This window comes from Drosophila suzukii, chromosome X (genome assembly GCF_043229965.1).
Source record: "Drosophila suzukii chromosome X, CBGP_Dsuzu_IsoJpt1.0, whole genome shotgun sequence".
NCBI lineage: Eukaryota > Metazoa > Arthropoda > Insecta > Diptera > Drosophilidae > Drosophila > Drosophila suzukii.
In genome coordinates, this window is record NC_092084.1 from 26,636,616 (window position 1) to 26,659,344 (window position 22,729).

Below are 22,729 nucleotides of genomic sequence, written 5' to 3' on the forward strand. Positions count from 1 at the left end.
TGCCACGCCCACTCTAACGCCCATGACGCTTAAATCTGTCTACCGCCCACATAACCATGTATTGAGATCACGGGTAGGTGGCGCATTTCAGTCTCGCTTTGCTGCTTGCATATCTTCATTTCCCTTTTGTCCCTTTAGCTGAGTAACGAGTATCTAATAGTCGAGGTAGTCGACCGTAATGATCGTGAATCAAATTCAGAGTTCGATTTGGCTAATCAATTATTATAAAAATTGTCTAGCATCTGTTGGAATGAGTGAATTATTATATCCGTTACTCGTAGAGTAAAAGGGTAAATTGTGTTTCGAAAAAAGTATACAACAGGTAGAAGAAAGCGTCTCCGACACCAGAATATACATTATATATTACATTACATTATATATATATATATTATTGATCAGAATCGCTAGCCGAATCGATCTAGCCATGTCCGTCTGTCCGTCCCTCCGTCTGTCCGTGTGATCGCTGTGATCTCGGAAACTATACTAGCTAGATTTTCAAATTCATAGTTCAGATTTAGATTCCTTATCTTCGTACGCTGCGCAAGATTATTTAGTCTCGTCAATACCAATCGATTGACTTATGTAGTCTAAAAGAGCTTTCCCTTCTCTTTTTTGCGATTCTGCAAGATATAAAAACAAGATTTTTAATATTATAAGATTTTTAGTAAGCTATCACACAGCAAGGATTTAAAAAGCGAAACCTGAAAAAATTCATACAATTTACTAGAAAACAGGAGTAAAAACTTATTTAAGACAAGAAAACAAAAATCGGCACTCCGAAGTTTCTGCACCCTTGCAGGTAGTTCCCTTGGGAGCATTTTATGTACATACAGGGCTTTCCTATTTTTAGAAAACTAAAAACTAATTAGAAAAATTTAAAGAAATTGTTCCATATCAATTTACTACCGTGTATGTTTACCGAAAACGAAATATAACGCTCTATGTATTATTTTGACATTAATTATCCTATGGCAGCTATGTGATAAAGTCGTGTTGATGTCAAGGCAAGATGGTGTGAGGAAGAGAAGATGATGATGGCGAGAAAGGAGGTTGAGCTCACGGCAAATGGAGTTAAACACATAAACACATAAACTAACCGTAGCGTCGAAGCAATTAAAAAGCTGAGACAGAGGGGCGATTACAACGAGAAAATCGAGCAGATAAGGGGGCAATCTGCTCTCGTCCCAGAAGTTGCAAATCTAACCATATGGCCCCGCCCTAGTAATAAATGGAGAGCCAAAGAACTGCAAACTATCATTGATAGGGCGCAGATCGACGGGAAGGAAACCACTCTCCAATGTTTATCTGCTTATCTCCAGGGAATTTTTCCGACACAGGGTGCACGACTTACGCTGACGAGGCCGGCACGGCGGCCTCGGAATAGGAGAGAAAGCAGAAGGCAGCAGTAAGCTGTCGTCCAGCGAAACTGGGGTAAGTATAAAGGATGATGCATTAAGTCATTGCTTGAGGAAACTAATGAGTCGGTAGTGCCAACCCGAGAATATATGGAATTCTATTGGAGGGAGATAATCAGCCTAGCCCAAGCTCTTGCGAAAATATAGTGACAACTCCAGTTCACTCGCTTGAGAGGGCACGGTCCGCTATTACACAGCGCGAAATTAGGCCATCAACAGTCGCATTATCTAGCTCTCAGGGGCCTGACGGAATAACTCCAAAATCTGCTAAGGAGGTGCCGTCAGGCATTATGCTTCGCATAATGTACCTAACTCTATGGTGCGGAATATTACCTCGCTTTATCCGACTGACCAGAACCACCTTCATTCCGAAGGCGACCGCAAGACTTTCATCCAATATCGGTGCCACCAGTATTGGTAAGACAGATAAATGCAATATTGGCAACCCGGTTGACCTCATCAATCGATTGGGACCCGCGCCAGCGTGTCTTCTTACCTACAGACGGATGCGCCGATATAGCGACGATAGTCGACTTAGTCTTGAGGAGTAGCCATATAAGCTATAGATCTTGCCACATAGCCAATCTGGATGTACGCAAGGCATTTGACTCTTTGTCTCATGCATCTATTTATAACACCCTAAAAGCTTGTGGCGCACGAAAGGACTTCGTCGACTACGCACAAAGTTCGTACGGGGTTGGTGGTACTTGTCTCTGCGGAGAAGGTTGGAGGTCAGAGGAATTCGTCCCTGCTAGGGGAGTGAAGCAGGGTGACCCTTTGTCTCCTATTCTATTTAATCTGATCATCAACCGTTTACTTAGAGCCTTTTCCAACGAAATTGGTAAGAAGGTCGGAAATGCCATGACAAACTCGGCCGCATTTGCAGACGATGTGGTCCTTTTTGCGGAAACTCGAAGGGGGCTTCAACTACTGCTTGACAAGACAGTAAGCTATCTGGCTACTGTTGGACTCACCCTTAATGCTGACAAGTGTTTCACTATCGGTATTAAGGGTCAGCCGAAACAGAAGTGTACTGTGTTCGATCCAGATACCTTCCGCGTAGGCTTGAACGGGTGTCCGGCATTGAAGCGAACTAACGAGTGGAAGTACTTAGGCATAATTTTCAATGCTAACGGGAGAGTGAAATGCAACCCAGCCGAGGACATTGGTAAAAAGCTCCCCTAAAGCCACAACAAAAGATATCCCTTCGAACCGTCCCTATCCCAAAACTCTATCACAAGCTAACCCTTGGGAGTGTGACGATAGGTGTGCTACGAAAATCTGACAAATTAATACGATTTTATGTGAGTAAATGGCTAGATTTACCACCTTATGTGCCGATAGCGTTCGTTCATGGCCCCCAAAATGTGGGGGACTCGGGATTCCATCAATAAGATGGATGGCTCCGATGCTTCGCCTAAGACGACTGAGCAACATAAAAAGGGCCTCACTTTGAACAATCCGAAGTATCCAGCTCTTTCATCGATGACGAAAAGCGCAGGGCCCGAGTTAGACTGCTAGCTGAACAAAATGAATTGCTATCGCGTCGGGCAATAGAAGAGTAATGGGAGAATAGATTGTACTTGTCTGTTGGTAATAACGGTCTCCATGAAGCGATCCATTAGGGTCTACAACACGGATGGGTTAGCCAACCCACGCGTTTGCTAACAGGAAAGGAATATATAGACGGAATCAAACTGCGGATAAATGCCCTACCCACGAAGTCTCGTACTACGAGGGGAAGGCACGAATTGGAACGACAGTGTCGAGCAGGATGTGATGCTCCCGAAACATCAAACCACATCATGCAAAAATGCTATCGCTCACATGGGGGGCAGGTAGCTAGACAGAACTGCGTAGTAAATCGAATCAAGCGGGGACTTGAGGAACAAGGCTGCGTGGTTATTGTTGAGCCAAGTCTACAGATCGAATCCGGCCTTAATAAACCCGACCTGGTGGTACTCCGACCAAATCACATTGATGTGATTGACGTGCAGGTGACAACAGACGGACACTCTTTGGACAATGCGCACCAGCGCAAAATCCAAAGATACGATACCCCGGACATAAGACGTGAATTGCGGCGCAAATTCGTTGCTACAGGTGATATAGAGTTTCACTCTGCCACTATTAACTGGAGGAGGATCTGGAGTGGTCAATCGGTCAAACGGTTGATTGCGAAGGGCCCCCTAAATAAATATGATAGCCCTATCATAAGTATAAAGGTAATGAGAGGGAGGCTTGGCTGCTTTAGACAGTTCATGTACTATAGTGGATACTCAAGAGGCTGGACGTAGCTTAAGCCCTTGGTTCAGAATACTAAATGCCGTCTGCCTTGGCACAACATCAAGAAGGCATAAACATCGCACAATGACAACATGTAAGGATGGTTTTAGTACGTATGCGTTTCGGAACCCTCATTGTGATGAAGGTTCAGATAGTGCAATAAATTGTGCATGTTAGACATACTGACCACAAAAGGTGATGGCAGATTTAGTATCATTTGAAGATTTCCATTCCTTAGCGATAAAAAAAAAAAAAAAAGGTATGCAGAAGGGGAATATTATTCTGTAATTCATAAGTCATATCCTCGGATGTGCAGAAGGCGAATATTATTCTGTAATTCATAAGCCATATCTAGAGTCAAGACGACTTAAAACCTACTCGTTGTGTTCCCCGGTAATGTTATACAGCGGGTTTTACTGTTTAACGGCCAATTTGAGCGACGAATGTTGATCGTCGATGTGCTGATCTCAAGGCTAGGTGGTGTGAGTAAGAGAAGATGATGATGGCGAGAAAGGAGGTTGAGCTCACGGCAAATGGAGTTAAACACATAAACAAGCAACTAGCGGTATATTTCCCGAACCGTAGCGTCGAAGCAATTAAAAAGCTGAGACAGAGGGGCTATTATAAGGAGAAAATCGAGCAGATAAGGGGGCAATCTGCTCTCGTCCCAGAAGTTGCAAGTCTAAACATACGGCACCGCCCTAGTAATAGTAAGCAAAACCCCCAAGTATCAACGTCTGAAACATCTGCAATCACACCATCAGAACAGTCGAACAGTGGAATCTTGTTGGGGCTACGCGAGTATAGCCCCGAAGTATGTCCTTCCAAATGGAGAGCTCAAGAACTGCAAACTATCATTGATAGGGCGCAGATCGAGGGGAAGGAGACCACTCTCCAATGTTTATCCGCTTATCTCCAGGGAATTGTTCGGAATAGGAGAGAAAGCGGAAGGCAGCAGTACGCTGTCGTCCAGCGAAACTGAGATAAACATAAAGGGAGGTGCATTAAGTCATTGCTTGAGGAAACTGATGAGTCGGTAATGCCAAACCGAGAATACATTGAACCTTATTGGAGAGAGATAATGACTCAGCCTAGTCCAAGCTCTTTCGAAAATATTGAACTCTAGTTCAATAAAAAAAATGTTGGGTTTTTAAAAGTTTTTCTGCTAACTTGATGCAACTAAGATAAAGTTAATTTACATTTGTATGTCCCTTTTATTTTAATATAAAAATAACTTTATGTTAATTTATTTATGTTTCGTTTTGATTTAATTTAATTTGTATTATATTATTTTACACAGTCAATAATATCAAAGCAGGTACTTATTTTTAAATTCTTTAAATTTGCGTTTGGCTAATAGTTTATGTGTTTTGTCTGTCTTTATTATACCCGTTACTCGTAGAGTAAAAGGGTATACTAGATTCGCTGCTTGATAACCCAGTCAGAACGCCAGAAGACACCACAACAGAACGATGAGCGCTTACTTCTTCCCACTTCCCTAGCGACATTCGGGAAATGACCGATCGCCTGACCGAACAAAGGCGCGAAGGGAGAGCCCTACCCGACCGAAGAATGGGCACGCCAACAGGCAGAAGTGCTGCAGGATGAAGTAGAGCAACAGTATTAAGAGGAACTCCCCCTAATAGACGCGCTGAGGACCACTGCGTTCCAGCTCCGGGGGGTTCTAGCGAACCGTCCGGTAAACCAGGATAGGATCCACGCGCTGGTAGATCGCCAGGAGCAAAACATGCTTAATTATGAAGAATGGGTGGCGACCCACTAGAAAATGAGGAAAGAGGCGGACTGGTATGCCACCGTGTTCCAGGGCCTGTTCCGGAACCCAATTTTTCCGGCCTTTCCGGCCTATTTGGAGAGCGATAGCAACATCGGCTCCCATCTCTTTGATATTAAAAACGTGGAAAATCAATTCACAGAGCTGATGATGGAGATAACAAAGTTTCAACACCAAATTGATCTTCTCGATGCGAAAATCGAAAATAATCCGCTGTCACTACTGCTACTGGAAGTTAAGGAGGTCATTTTTCGAGTAAGGGACTCAATTTCAGACTTAGAATGTCTTAAATTTAATGGTGAGGCAGATCAATATGAGTTGGTCAGCGGTATGTCCCGCAAGGACGATCCTAGCTTATTATTTAATCTTACAAATTGATATGACGCAATATCATTTAATATTAATAATTGGGAAACTCTATTGGTAAATCTAGAAAAATGTAAAATATATTATGAAAATTATTTGAATGCGATTAATGAATAATTTTCTGAAATAAATAATTTTGAAAATATGCAAATACGAATTATGTATTATTTTTGGGATATTATCACAAATCAAAATAATAATGTATTTCTCTCTGTTGGCTTATTGATTTTTCCAAATTTAATTAAAAGAATAAAATTAATTCAAAACCCAGTTTTGGGAATTTTTCAACATTGATTAGAGGGAAGTTAGGAGAAAATGTGTCTGAATGGGATGGAGTTGGCAGCCATCTTGTTAAACCGTCGGGAATCTGTGAAATCAATATATTAGAAAATCAAACTGCAAATATTAAACGGTTCTCCTGGGAATGCAGACGGGAAATTAAATTGTAGGTAAATCTTGTCTTTAAGAGTCTGATATCTTTGATTATATTTTGCTAGGTACATGTTATGAGTTAGTGTCTGGGATTTGGGGTGCTCAATTATCCCATTAAATTAAAAGTATGCTGTGCCTGCTTTAAATTTAACACGCAGGCGAGAAAATGTATATTTTATTTACAATGTTTGCACTTACATAAAAAACATGACTTGGTAAAAAGGCTAAGACTATCAATTTAAATACATAAAAAGTAGCAAATATTATATATGTTATATTATTTAATATATATTATTGAACAAATCAAATAATTTAAAATGTGTTTTATATCTTTGCAGAAGGGAAGGGAAAAAGCGTACTAAAAACAGGCCAACCCGGAACCAGGAGCCGAACCACGGAGCGATTCCGATCAAAATAATATGTGCTAAAAATTAGAAAAATAAAAGAAAAATATGAAATTGAAATCCTGCTTTATGTATTGGGAAAGCTAACTGGTATTTCCTTTTTTTAAGCGTATTGGTGTATTCCTGGGTACAGCTTACAGTGGTATTCTAAGTTAATCCTTACAGAATTCATTTATTTGATGCTTATAAGTGCAACGCTTTTGCAGAACAGTTCTCAGCCCTTCGACTTGTGTGACCCGGAAGACTTGGAAGAAACGATGCAACTCCTGGATGAAGCGTGCGCCATGGATTTGCCCAGAAGGAAATAAAAATCAATTAAAAATCAAATAATCAAAAGAGGCAATGAAGCCATCCAGCAGTGCCATAAGGTTGTGATCTAAACATTATATTTAAGGAGAATGACTGCAGACAGTCATGCCACGGTACACAAGACTGTCCGAAATTACCCATCGGAACATGCGGCTATGCTTGCAAGGACAAATGCTAGACATTAATTAAGTTATAGCTTGATCAATAGAAATAAAAAAAAAACTTTTGCACGTAACGTAGAGTTATAATTTATTAGAATTGAAATAAAAATCAGTGATTTAAATAAAAAAAGCATTAATTGGATTTCATTTTGGATTCGCTGCCGTTGTTGTGGGCGTGCCGTAAATGTAACCCCTTCAATTGAGAACATGCCACGGGAAAGATCCGATTCCGATTGCGCAGATGGTAGCAGGTCGAAAGAAGTGGCCATTCACCTTCCTTCGCCTTGCCTATAGAAAATTCCTAAAATACCAAATTGTGGGATTATAGAGTGAAGCCAGATTTTCACTTTTTCGGTATTTAGTATACAGTTGTCCGATTTCCATTACTCGATAGTTTTGGTATTTTTAGCATGAACAAGTACTAATACTAAAGGGGCTATTCCACGGCATTGTTAGGCTCATTCATTAGAGCCTTAGAAAGAGACAAATATATATGACATTTACTGGGATTTTCTTGGTTAAGAAGGCATGGTCAGTTTTGAATTTGAACGTTAACTTCAAACGTTATAACTTAAAAAGCTTAAACTAGTTTTTTTAAACGTTCGAAGCTTTTAAAGTTAACTTCTATATGGGAATAAAATTGTAGGCAATTTATAGTGTATTTGGGCGCTAAATCAGACACTTTTAATACGACTTTAAAATATTTTGGTGCTGAACAAATCTTATAGTAGTAGTCATTTATTTATGAACAATTCGAGTTTTATTACTGAATGCTTTCATATAGTTTTGTCTTTGTTTATAAGTTACAGCGGACTAATTACGGCTCTAAAATATTACTTTTGTTGTTATACCCTTGCAGAGGGTTCAGTTAGAAGTTTGCAACGCAGTGAAGGAGACGTTTCCGACCCCATAAAGTATATATATTCTTGATCAGCATCACTAAACGAGTCGATCTAGCCATGTCTGTCTGTCCGTCCGTTTCTACGCAAACTCGTCTCTCAGTTTTTAAGCCATTGGGCTGAAACTTTCCCAAAAGTCTTATATCTTTTGCAGGTAGTATATAAGTCGGAACCAGCCGGATCGGACTACTATATCTTATAGCTCCCATTGAATTCATTCTGAATTTCGAATTTAAACTTATCAAAATCGGACGACTATATCATATAGCTGCCATAGGAACGATCGTTAAATTGGTGGGAAAATAATATGAAACAAATTATAGCTTCGGTGTTCCTTAACATATAACCTCTTACGCTGGGAAATAACATTTTTAATTAGTTCTGAATTTCGAATTTAATTTTATCAAAATCGGGCGACTATATCATATAGCTGACATAGGAACGATCGGAAAATTGGTGGGAAAATAATATGAAACAAATTATAGCTTCGGTGTTTTTTAACATAAAACCTCCTAAGCTTGGAAATTACATTTTTTTAAGTAGTTTTCAATTTCGAATTCAGTTTTATCAAAATCGGACGACTACGTCATATAGCTGCTATAGGAACGATCGTAAAATTGGTGGGAAAATAATATGAAACAAATTATAGCTTCGGTGTTTTTTGATATATTATCTTATACTATTGAAAATAGCATTGTGTATATTTTTAAGATTATCGAATTAATACAATTAATAATACAAATCGGACGACTCTAACATATAGCTGTCAAAGAAACGGTCACCGACTATAATATTTTACTGAATGGGGTGGTGTTAGGACACGAATAACATGGATACAGGTGTCCATTTTTCCTATTTTAGATTACAGAAATAACCTTAACAAGGTTGCCACGAAGCTAGATAACAGGTAATAATGCAGTTATTACGCAATCCCTAAATTAGGTAATCAACTTGGTTTACCTAATTTACCTACGAATTGTCCCTAAAATCAGGCATTGTCCGCCATCGAAAGGGTTATATGTAGGTTAATATCAGGTATGATTCAAACCTATATATTGACTCGTAATCGTAGTCTGTGAAAACCAGTTGCCGAGTGACAACGTATACATTGTTGTGTGTATCTTTTATTTTCAATTAATATAAACACACCGAAAGTATAAGGTGAAAAGTGAATGAAAATCCACCAAAAAGTACAAGGTGAAATGTGAATATAAGCCCATAAAAAAGTAAAAGGTGAGAAGTGATTAAAAATCCACCAAAAGGTATAAGGTGAAAAGTGAAAAAAGTGTGTAATAAAGTATTATTATACTTTTTTCCTTTGGTAAGTATTTCTATAAAGTAAAACAGGACTCATAAATTCGTAACACATAAGTCTCTTCTGGTGAAATTCAGGTGGAACATCAATAAATATTTACCAGAATCCCGACCAAAGAGATTTTGAAAATCTCTGACAAATTATAACCCCTTAACTTTTATACAATTATTTTTTAACAGCAAAATAAAGAGAATGCCGCGCACATCATCTTTATCTCAAGAGCAGCGCCGCCAAGCTGCGCTTAGACGAAGCCGAGCCCAATATGCTCAAAATGCGTCACAAATAAGGACCCGTAATGCGCAGCACATTGCCTTGGCCCGTACAAGTAATTTGGAGGTAGCAGAAGAAGCTCGCTCGCGAAATTCCGCTGCTCGCTCTCAGAGAAGGCGAAGCGAAAGAATTCGAGCCAGCGAACGATTAAGGAACACTGACAATCGCGCTACCTGGAGAGCGAACGAGGAAAATCGAGGACTCGAGCGCACACGGGACGCTGAAGAGCACGCAAGCGCCAGATCGAATTCCGAAGAGCGACGACGACAGCAGATGCAAAATACTGCTGACCATGCTACCTGGAGATCGATCGGGGAAAATCGAGGAGCCAAGCGCGCACGGGACGCTGCAGCGCGCGCAATGGTCAGGTCGGATTCCGAGGAGCGACAACGAGAGCAGTCGCGAAACACTGCTGATCACTACCTGGAGATCGATCGAGGAAAATCGAGGACTCGAGCGCCAGGTCGAATTCCGAAGAGCGACGATGACAGCAGGTGCAAAATACTGCTGACCATGCTACGTGGAGATCGATCGAGGAAAACCCAGGACCAGAGCGCGCACGGGACGCTATAGCGCACGCAATAGTCAGGTAGGATTCCGAGAAGCGACGACGAGAGCAGTCGCGAAACACTGTTGATCATGCTGCCTGGAGATCGATTAGGGAAAATCGAGGACCCGAGCGTTTACGGGACGCAGCAGCTCATAGGATCACTAGGAACAACCCTATCACTAGGACACAGGAGCAAAGGATCAACACAGTGCATCATCGGAACACAAGACTTCAGCAATGATTTCGGGAACAACAAATTCAGGAAATGGCTGACGAGCGACTTCTCAGATACAGGTCGAGTTCACAAAATCGACAGGCGGAATCTTCCAGACAGTCACAGCGCAATATTGCTGCAAGAGCACAACTTTCAGAGGATGAACGAGAGGATCAACGGGAACGCCAGCGACGGAGGAGTCGAGCTTCGGCAAGGGAACAATATCTTCGTAACATTAAGGACGGACCAACTAATTTTTGTACGTGCTGTGGAGGAACGTGGTTTTTATCTCAGGTAAGTGGTTTGAACATACGTACTATTTCTTTTAAATACCCCAACTTTAGTGTAAACAATGCCTTTTATTTAATTAGAAAGTTTCCGAGTCCGTCTGGTAAATATCAATTTTGCAGCACATGTCGTCATGGCGTTTGCAAAGGTAGGATACCATGCCTTTGTCTTCCTAATGGCTTCGACTTTCCAGAGATACCTGAATACCTTAAAAACTTGACATGACGAATTCCCTTCATGCTCATTATACCTCTTGGATGGGAAAGGCAATGCGGAATAAGAGGCGCTATAGTCAATGTTCCAATTTCAGTACCTGATTCGGCCCATGTAATCCAGGTTCGTTTAAAAAGAAAGTTAGAATATTCCCACGAACTTGTTTCCCGGAAAAAGTCCGGCTCCAAGCAAAAGCCCGCTTCTCCGCAGCGTTCGCGCAGGCAAGATCCGCCAACTCGCCGAACGCCTGCCCCTCCACCGCGCTCAGCATCCTCGACACCAGCGTCATAGCGTCAACGTCCTCCCGACTGCTTTGGTGATCGTCGAGACCGGGGAGAAGACGTTCGACACTGCCGCACTCATCGATCCGTGAACCCCGACAAGCTCTATCGATGTATCCATGGTCGCCGCGTTTCGTTTGCCGACAAAAAACGTGGGAGATCAGAGCATCTGCACGGCGGCGATTCGTTCGAAGGTCGACGAGGCTATCAAGCTGGAGGTGGTCCTAAAGATCGAGCCGAACGTGCGCATCCGCACCCCCATCCGTGCGCTCAGTGAGAGCGTCGTCAAAAAGTTTAAGGAGCTACCGCTCGCGGATGAGCGTTTCCATCGGCCAGCCACGATTTCCTTAATCCTGGGCGCGGACGTCTACCCGAAGGCGATACAGCCGGGCTTCCACATGGTCGACGAGGGACTGCCAGTAGCCCAGAAGACGGTGTTTGGGTGGATCCTCTCCGGTGCCTGTACGCAGGCTTAAGGCGTAGGCGACTGGCCGAAGTTCCGTCTCCTTTTTTTTTTGCAACGCTAGCGATTTGCAAGGGGGGCGGAATGTTCAGGCCCACTGTCCGGCGAATCTGGACCGGCCCCGCTATCCAGCTGCTCCGCTCTCTCGCGCCCCCGCTCTCCTGCGCTGTTCCCAGCTCCTCTCCGTGAAGTCTCCGCTGCGCTTTGGAGCGCAGAGCGGAGCTTAGACTTAAGTAGTTCAATTTTGGAAGTCATATGGAATAAACCGCGGTCGTACCCCCGCCTATTTTACAAGTTAACTTTTTCGCGTACTTCTTTTCGGTCAAGGCGCAATTCGCGTTTCGAGTGGTTTTCCTCCCTACAGCTTAGACGCTTTCCGCAGCACCAGCAGCAAACCGCCAAAGCCCAGCGCAGCAGCCCGCCGATGCCGCCAGTTTCCCGCCGTCACCTCCCACGCCATTCTACCAGCGCCGACGTACCCCGCTACCCACCCGGCGTACACTTACGTAGAAGTATTAGGAGATTTTGATATTTGCAGATCCACAAGCACTGATATTCTGGAGGAACATTTGAGTGCCTATAGCCTCTTTTCAATCAATGATTTTCCCACAACAAAACAAATAACACAAATTGATTGGATATTTTCAGATTCTCGAATTCCACAATTTCTTGCCATTACTTATGAGACACCATATAGCCACCACGATGGAACTTTTTATACCCGTTACTCGTAGAGTAAAAGGGTATACTAGATTCGTCGGGAAGTATGTAACAGGCAGATGGAAGCGTTTCCGACCCCATAAAGTATATATATTCTTGATCAGGATAACTAGCCTAGTCGATCTAGCCATGTCCGTCTGTCCGTATGAACGCTGAGATCTCAGAAACTATACAAGCTACAATACTGGGATTAGACAAGCAGATTCCTGAGATTCCTGTGCAGCGCAAGTTTAGTTCAGCAGAGTGCCACGTCCACTCTAACGCCCACAAGCCGCCCAAACCTGTGGCGCCCACTGAAATGTATTGGTCTCATCAATACCAATCGATTGATCCAAAAAAAATTGGCCTCGCCCTCTCTAACGCCCATAACGCTTAAATCTGTCTACCGCCGGTAGGTGGCGCATTTTAATCTCGCTTTGCTGCTTGCATATCTCCATTTCCCTTTGGTCCCTTTAGCTGAGTAATGGGTATATGATAGTCAACGTACTCGACTACAGCGTTCTTCCTTGTTGTTTTTGTTTATGTTTTAAAATTTCATAATATTTATTTGTTTTCATAATAAAAAAAAAAATTTTGTGTTTATCTTTATTTTAGTTTGGTTTCCTCTCAAGTTTCGAGAGATAAATCGAAAAGATGGTTCTGCCAAATTTGTTTAAATTATTCGTTGAGTGAAGATGCTGCCAACCGACATTCAGAAGTCTGTGGTAAAAATGTCTCACGCTTACCCAACATGAAGGATGCCACTTTACGGTACACGAATATTCAAAAGGAAGTGATGGTACCATTCACAGTTTACGCTGACTTTGAATGCATCACATGATAACAGTTTAGATAAGATTGTTTTAGAAACTAGATTCAACTCATGAATGAATTTCCTCTTATCTCTAATCGAAAATTTTACTTTTGTATACGAAAACGTTATATCATCAACACCTGTTCCTATAGAATTGTTTGAAGATGACTTCAAAAAATCTAATAATTGCCATATATGTAACACTCCTCTTTTATTAGATAGAGTAGGGATCATTGTCACTTCAAAGGAAAATTTAGGGGTGCAGCACATAGTGCGTGCAATTTAACATATAAGGTTCCAAAATTTATTCCTGTTTTCTTCCACAATTTCACCAGGTATGATTGCCATCTATTTATAAAAGATTTGGCAATCATACCTGGTGAAATAAAGGTAATTCCATTAAATAAGGAGCAATATATCTCAATATCAAAAATTAAAATTATAAGTAATGGTGACAACTTTGAAATCCGTTTTCTAGATTCGTTTCGATTTATGCCTTCTGCAGTAGATACATTATCTTCAAATCCAGATAGTGAAGAAATGTATATAACAAGATAACTTTTCCCTAATGAAAATCATTTCAACTTAATGCGAAGAAAGGGTGTATTTCCATATGAAAATTTCGATTCAGTTGAGAAATTTAAAGAAAGTAAATTACCTCCTAGAGAAGCTTTCTATAGTTTCTTAACCGAAAATGAATGTTCAATTCAAAATTATACTCACGCGCAAAAGGTATGGAATGAGTTTTCTTGTAAGAATCTTAAAGATCATTTAGAATTATATTTAAAAACAGATGTTTTATTAATGTCTGATGTCTATGAAAACTTCCGAAGACTTCCTACTAAAATTTATTCACTCGATCCAGCGCATTTTTTCACTACACCAGGATTATCATGGGAAGCTATGTTAAAATATACTAAAATTGAATAAGATTTATAACTTATATAGATCAGTATAAATTTATTCAAAGTGGTATTCGTGGTGGCTTAGTACAATGTACATGTAGATATGCTAAAGCAAATAACAAATATGTTGATAATTTTGATAGTACTAAAAAATCATCATATTTGATTTAATTGGATGCAAATAATTTGTACGGTTGGGCTATGTCACAATCTTTACCACATGGAGGTTCTGAATGGATTTCAAGGGGAGAACTTGATAGTATAAACATTACAGAGATTGCAGATGATAGTGAATATGGATACATTTTTGAGGTAGATTTAAAATATCCTTTTAAATTGCGCAATAAACACAATGATCTTCCATTTTGTTGTAATAATCAGTTACCAGCAAAGTCAGATAAAATAAAAAAATGAATTGCTGATTTTAGGGATAAAGAAAAATATATAAATCATTATAAAAATCTTCAACAGTGTATAGAATATGGATTAATTCTAGCTTAAGTATAGCATGTAGTACGTAATATAATTAAATATATAAATTGTAAAAATTGTAATAGGATAGAAAAAATAATTAATTGTATATAGCTTATTGTGTAAATGTATTTTTATGGTATTATTAATTTATTAATTTAATAATTGTATATATATATATATATGATAATAATTTCCCCCTCGTGGATTGTGACCTTGACGTGGTGTGGGGGCTGAGTACGTGATTTTTTTTAATATCACTGAATCAAGCAACAATCCTTAAAAATGTAACATATAGAAGCCTTTAGATGCGTATGAGTATGATAATGATTTTTATAAAATGTATTTATTTATTCCCAAAAAATGGAATTAAAAAATTATTTCCCTTGATCTGAATGAATATTGTTGGGTTTACTTTTACATTTTTCAAAAACAGTTTTCATTGCCTCTGCTATATCCTGTGCAAACTTTGTCTTAACTGCCTCGGTGAAGGCATACTTTAAGATCGTGTCAAGATCGGTCAGTAAATATCTAAAACCCTCGTTTTCTTTCCTAAATGGTATAATTTCAACTATATCTATTTGCCATTTGTCATTTATCATTTTCTGAACGATCACTTAATTTATACTTTGGCTTACAATTTTTGTGAATGGAACCGATGTATTTTCCAGAAAATTGATTAAAATATTTTTCCATGTCGTCGTTGATTTCCTTTTTACAGGCAGAGCAGTTGCCTTCCTGTTCATGGGCATGGGTTTTTATGGGTCGACCAGTACATGTAAAACAAGGAAGAACGCTATAGTCGAGTATCTCGACTATCAGATACCCTTTACTCAGCCAAAGGACCAAAGGGAAATGGAGATATGCAAGCAGCAAAGCGAGATTAAAATGCACCACCTACCGGCGGTAGACCGACTTAAGTGTTATGGGCGTTAGAGTGGGCGAGGCAAATTTTTTTTTGGATCATTCGATAGGTATTGACGAGACCAATATATTTCAGTTAAAATTTTTTATCTAGCATGAAAATTGTGGGCGTCATAGGTTTGGACGGCTTGTGGGCGTTAAAGTGGGCGTAGCAAACTTTTTTTGAGTCAATCGATAGGTATTGATGAGAGCAATACATTTCAGTTAAAATTTTTATTCTATCATCAAAACTGTAGGAGCCACAGGCTTGGGCGGTTTGTGGGCGTTAAAGTGGGCGTGGCACATTGCTGAAACAAACTTGCGCTGCGTAAGAAGCTTCGAAATCTGCACGCCAAATCTTAATAGCCTAGCTCTTATAGTTTCCGAGATCTCAGCGTTCATCCGGACAGACAGACGGACATTGCTAGATCGACTCGGCTAGTGATCCTGATCAAGAATATATATACTTTGTGGGGTCGGAAACGCTTCCTTTTGCCTGTTACATACTTTTCGACGAATCTAGTATACCCTTTTACTCTACGAGTAACGGGTATAACAAGCTCGTAGTTTTTTCCTTGAGTGATTTGCAGCGCCTATAAAATTATACAAAATTTTAATTAATTTTTAAAATAGTAATAAATTAATTTTTTGTTTGCTTTTTAAATACCTTCATATGTCCACAATTCTTTAAGATCAGGATTATATTTATGTGCTATATAAAATGCAGTATGCTTCTGCACTTTTGTTGTTGACGAAGTTAAAGATTAATTTAGCCATGTTCTATAGTTTTCAGGAACAGCCTCAATATCGGCTTATACAACCACCGGAGGAGATAATTTTTTGTGAAAGCCCTTGAATGAAGTTGTAGTATTTGTTTGAGGGTAGAAGAGGCCACTTTTCTGCATTCACGTTTGTTGTGGGTAGTATTGTTGACTGTGAATATCCTTCCGCATTTGGTCTTTATTATTTTTCTCGAAATGAACAATCCCTTTATTCGTGATAGGAAACTCGTTTCCTGAAAAATCCAATCTAATTCCGTCATATAGAATTATTGAGTTATTAATATTAATGTGATAAGTTGTGCGCTTTGTCATTTTCTCTCGTGAATACTTTTTTTGCTTTGCTGTTGTAAGGGTAGCATTATTAGCTATGAATGCTAGTATGCACCATTTGAAAGAAAATACGTCAGTATTCTGTACGACTATAAGTGCATTTAGGGCTCTTATAATCTTTGGAGCCTGTATGTATCCGCTAGCAGGAATGTTTTCTAGCTTGATTATAGTAATTTCAAAATAATTTAATTTTTTTATTGCCCAACCAGAGTCTTTTTCTTGAAACTCACTGCTCGATGCTAATAAACTATCTACTGCCATATTTAGTTCGTCGATAATGTTTTCATTTTGGTATACAGATTTATATGCAGTCCCAAAATGTATTGTTGTTTCAACAGTAACTCCTTCGTCTGTTTGTTTAATTAGGTACCATAAACTCTTAGGTTGAATTTAATGGCCCTACATTCTATCATGCAATGCTTTATAATTTTAATTATATTTTTTTGACAATGCTGATAAAAATCTTTTAAATTAATAGTGTTTTAAATTGGATTCGATATGGTTTTACAGGAAAAACAGTTTGTAAGTTAAGAAGAATTATATTTTCATTATTTTTGACTTCTCTGGCTGATGCATTTTTTTGCTTATCGGTCTATATGTGTTGACGATCCTTGATGCAAGATATTTCTCACCATAAGTGAGGCACAAAATTTCTAGTTTTAAATCCCTTTTATTTTCGCTAATCTTAGCTTTTTTCTTGGTTGAGTATTATATCCTTACCCTCGTACATTCTCATTCGTTTGAGAGTACTTAATGGTGTTGTAGGTCGATCGTCTAGATGCTTTTTGTGGCTGCCGTTTTTCAGCGTTCATTAAAAGATTGAATGCACTTTTAGGTCCCTCAAAATTTTTAAAGTGCTCCTCAAATTCATAATTGTTAACTAGTCACACCTTATTTTAGATTTAGACATTAAATCCCCGACGGCATTCCGAGGCTTTGAGCACTGAGCATAATGAGCTTCAAACTCACTTATCTTCATATTTTTGGTGCACAAATCACAAGCCATTAATGAATCCATACTTGGGGATTTCATTTTTAATTTTATTTAAAAAAAAAAAAAATAAATATATATATGTTGTAATATTGCATATATGTAAATATATTTAAATTGTTAATAATTTTTAGCCACAAGTTCAAAACGTAAAAGCACAACTCGAAGTGTTAAGCGCGATAACAAGGACCGATCTGGATCTACTTATTTTTATTAGAACACAGTATTGAAGCATTTGACGAACTGATCCTGAGCAATTTGAGTGGGCTCATTTTTATAGTCTAGAAGGCGAGCGATAGCATTTTTGCATGATGTGGTTTGATGTTTCGGGAGCATCACATCCTGCACGACACTGTCGATACAATTCGTGCCCTCCCCTGGTATTACGAGACTTCGTGGGTAGGGCATTTATCCGCAGTTTGATTCCGTCTAACTATACCTTTCTGTTAGCAAACGCGTGGGTTGACAAACCCATCGTTTTGTGGACCCTAATGGCCCACTTCACGGAGACCGTTACCATCAAAACACATTTAAAATCTATTGTCAGACGCGATAACAATTATATTTTGTTCAGCTAGCAATCGAACTTCGGGCCCTTCGCTTTTCGTCTGTAGCGCTTGCTTTTATGGCGAAGTATGTTTGCCATTAAAGTTTTATTCAGATTAAGTACTACAAAGTTTATTAATATTATCAAGACACGTGTGTCGCTCGCTGATTCTTGCCGATAAATCTCCGAGAGTTGCCACACCATTCTTTCTAGTCATCTGGCAAGCTTCTGTTGGCGCTGCTGCCATATTAGGTTGCCACAGTACTCCCCCTCCAGTGAACGCGTCACGAGTCCTGGTTTGAAAATTTAACTCCATGTTTTCTCTCATAAGTCCTGGTCAGTCTAGGGGTGACTTCTTCTGAATCCAACTGGCAGTCGTCCTTTACTAAAAATGCTGGTTTGAGGCGATCAACTGATACTGCAGTCTCATGGCCATTGAGTCTGATAGTGAAAACACGATCGTTTTCGCGTCTGACAATCTCATGAGGACCAGTGTAAGGGGCTTCCAGAGGCTGTTTTACGGCGTCAGTGCGGAGAAATACATGCGTACATTTATCGATCCCTTTTAATACGAACATCTTCTGCTTGATATGATGTGCTGTTGATGTCGGTCGCACTTTTTGCATGTGCTCTCGAAAGATACTCAAAAAAGAGGTGGGGTCAACCGTGTCGTCCAAGTCGGTAAAAAACTCATTTGGCAGTCGAATAGGTGTTCCGTATACCATTTCTGAGGCTGAAGATTTGATGTCCTCCTTGTAACAGGTACGAAGTCCAAGCAAAACTGTTGGCAGTAACTCCGGCCACGGAGTACCTCTGTTGCACATCAAAGATGACTTAAAGGATCTGTGCCACCTCTCTATGAGTCCGTTTGACTGAGGATGGTAGGCCGTCGTGTGTATGTGTTTACTTCCAACCAGATTAGCAAGATGTTTGAAAACTGCTGACTCAAATTGTGTTCCTTGGTCCGTAGTTATCGTTTTTGGAGAACCAAATCGAGATATCCAGTGAGTCCAGAACGCCGTAGCTATTGTCTCAGCAGTAATATTTGAGAGAGGTACAGCTTCTGGCCATCGCGTAAATCTATCAATCATCGTCAGACAGTACCGATAGTTTTGTTGTAATGGCATAACTACAATGTCAAGGTGAACGTGGTCAAATCTACCATTTGGCACTTCGATCTTTTCTGGTAAGAGGTGGTTGTGTTTGTGGATCTTAGAGCGCTAGACAAACTCTGCACCATTCGAGGACATTTTTATTCATCGAGGGCCATACAAACTTTTGGCGCACTTGACGAACTGTTGACCGACCACTGGAATGAGACAAACCGTGAACGAACGAAAACACAGCATTGCGCAAAGATTTGGGTACATAAGGACGAACGCTTCCTGTAGAAACATCGCAGTAGAGTGAGGTGTTGTCATCAAATCGAACCCTTTGAAGTTTTAAAGATGTGGTTCCTTTTAAAAGGTGTACCAGTTCAGGATCTGACGCTTGCTCCTCTTCAATTTGCGATAATTTTATGCCAGTCGGCATTGTTATAGAGCATAATCTTGAAAAAGCGTCTGCGACTGCATTCTCGGATCCTTTCACATGCAAAATAGTCGTGCAGAATTGAGAGATGTAAGCCAAATGTCGTAGCTGTCTCGGTGATGCTTTCTCTGGTCGCTGCTGAAATGCGTACACGAGCGGCTTGTGATCCGTTCTGATGACAAAAATGCGCCCGTCAACAAGATGTTTGAAATATTTAATGGATTCGAAGATAGCGAGCAGTTCTCGGTCGTAGGTTGAGTAATTTTTCTCCGTGTTGCTCAGCTTCTTTGAGAAAAATCCTAGAGGTTGCCAATTTCCGTGTGTACGCTGCTCCAAAACTGCTCCAATTGCGAAATCGGAAGCATCGCAAACCAGCTGAAGTTCAGATTTTGGTGCGGGAAAAGACAAGAGGGCTGCGTCTGCTATGCTTTGTTTGCAAGCTTCAAAAGCTGCATGGAGCTCTGATGTCCATTCAATTTTACGTTGATCATTTTTTTTAACATCCTTTAGCAACTCAGTGAGCGGCGCTTGTATGTGTGATGATCGAGCCAAACATCTGCGATAGTAATTTATAACGCCCAAGAAACGACCAAGTTGGCTTATGGTTTCAGGACGTGCATAATTAAGAATGGCATCTATGCGTTCGGTGGGTGGTTTAATTCCAAATTCATTGATCGTATAGCTGAGAAAGTTTACTTGAGATTGCGCAAACTGGCATTTGGTCAGATTGATGCTTAGGCCATGTTTCTGAAGTACTTGCAAGACAGCCCGAAGATGTTCTTCGTGTTCAGCGATGGAAAGCGACGTTATAAGTATGTCGTCAATGTAGCAATAAACGAAGTCCATGCCGCGAAAGATGTTGTCCATAAAGCGTTGAAATGTTTGAGTCGCGTTTTTTAACCCAAATGGCATGTATTGAAACTCAATGAGTCCAAAAGGAGTGCACACCGCTGTTTTTTGGATATCGTTTTCTGCCATGGGAATTTGGTAGTATGCTTTAACCAAATCGAGGGTTGAAAAAATCTTCTTTCCTTGCAGTTGCTCCGTGAAGTCGTGTATATGGGCGATTGGGTAGCGATCTGGTATGGTAATTGAATTTAGTTTTCGATAATCTCCACATGCCCGCCAGCCACCGTCTTTTTTGGTAACCATATGTAACGGGCTGGACCAAGGACTTTTTGACGGGCGACATATGCCTTGATCCATCAAGAAGTTTATTTCTCTCTTGGCAGTGACAAGTTTTTCACCGGAGAGGCGTCGTGGTCTATCAGCAACAGGTATTCCATCTGTTTCAATGTAGTGACGCACGTCGTGTTGCGTAGCTGCTTTAATCGATGGCTTTGTCACGTCGACAAATTCACTTAGGAGTTTTTGAAATTTGGACATACACTGCACTGTGGAAACTGATATGTGTTTCGCTTGTGCAAGACATGCTGGTGTCGATAGTCCAGTAACTGAGTCGATCAAGCGTTGGTTTTTAAGATCAATGAGCAATTGGAATTTGCTTAAAAAGTCAGCCCCAATAATAGCTGTGTGCACGTCAGCGATAATGAACGGCCATGTAAAGTTTCGGCGAAGATCCAAGTTCAGTTGAGTGACGTATTTTCCATAAGTATGAATGACTGTCTGGTTCGCTGCGTACAGTGTCAAATCGCTCAGAGTAGTTTTTTGTCTAACCAGCGTTCGTGGTATGACGGAAACTACAGATCCAGAATCAACGAGGAAGCGGATGTGAGATGTGCGATCGGTGACGTGTAGACGCTGCTCCTGTGGAACAGCTAGCTGAACTGTAGGCTCGCTGGTTATATTCGTGCTGCCGCCGACCAGCGTGTCGGGCGACAGCTCCTTTAGTTTAACGACGAGGAGCGGGAACATGGAGGGCGGCACTTTTGAGCGTTTTCCCCAAATCGATCGTGGTAGAAGCAAAGCTTCTCTTGAGGCACAGATGCCTGTTGATTCGAATTTCCAGTTTGTACGTGGCCACGCGATGAACTGCGTGAGCGTCCTTGGAATTGGAGACGTTTGACATCCTTTTGCAATACGTCAAACTTCTGTGACAGCGAACGCAAGTTGTCGTTGATCTTTTTCCAGGGGTCTTCGGTGGAAGTTGCGCAAACAGGTGGGGCCGCTGCAGTCGAGTTATTCGTGCTGATCGCAAAAGTGGCGTTGTGGTTTACCGCTTCGAGCATCTTGTCTGCGATCTTAGCGAGCTTATCCAAGTCCGTCTCTTCCCAGACTGTAAGAGTGGGTCGAATTGACGCCGGCATCTCTGCCAGGAAAAGAGTAAGAATGATGTTCTCGCTGCCCGGGTCCGGAGCTAGTCGTCGCATGTTGGCCAGGATCTCAGATGGTTTTAGACCAGATGTACCTCCACCCTGCAGAAGTCGGCGCAGTTTCGACTCTGGAGATTCCGCAAATTTTTGTAGTAAGCGATTTTTAATTGCTACGTACTTGTTTTCGTTGGGTGGTCGAATGACTAAGTCTTCCACTGCCAAAACTACATCCTCCTCCAGGTGAAGGGTCACAAGGTCGAACTTGTCGGTGTCGTCGATAATCTGGTGCAATCGAAATGACCGCTCCACTTGCGCAAACCATAGTTGAGGGTTGCTATGTGCGAATTTTGGCAAGTGGACAGTCGCACGTGTGTGTGTGCGTGTAGTCTCATCCCGGTTGCCAGGTGCATTTGTCCGAAGTGCCTCGAGTTGCTGCTGCAGATCTCGGACTTGAGCAGTTAAATCAGGATTTGAATCCGGCATGATGAATGGAAAATCGGAGCGATCGCTTTCTTCGTCGAAATTTAGCCGCCTACCTTTTATTTTTCGCAAATCGTATTGGCGTCTGTTCATTCAGTGCGCAAATTCTTAATTGTGAACGTGTGTGTCAATTTCGTAGAATAAGTAACTTTTACTATGATTTTACTTTCCGGGGTCACCACTATGGCGAAGTATGTTTGCCATTAAAGTTTTATTCAGATTAAGTACTACAAAGTTTATTAATATTATCAAGACACGTGTGTCGCTCGCTGATTCTTGCCGATAAATCTCCGAGAGTTGCCACACCATTCTTTCTAGTCATCTGGCAAGCTTCTGTTGGCGCTGC

General features: G+C 40.8%; 1 protein-coding gene across 1 annotated transcript; it reads right to left on the minus strand.

Moving 5' to 3' along the window:
- Positions 1-21,477: 21,477 nt before the first annotated feature.
- On the minus strand, positions 21,478-22,386 carry LOC139353412 (uncharacterized). Its single transcript, XM_070997593.1, has one exon. The coding sequence runs from the start codon at positions 22,384-22,386 to the stop codon at positions 21,478-21,480; it is 909 nt and encodes a 302-aa protein (XP_070853694.1).
- Positions 22,387-22,729: the final 343 nt, after the last annotated feature.

Coding starts and splice junctions, on each gene's coding strand:
- LOC139353412 (XM_070997593.1), bottom strand. CDS start 22,386: ATGCCGGATTCAAATCCTGATTTAACTGCTCAAGTCCGAGATCTGCAG.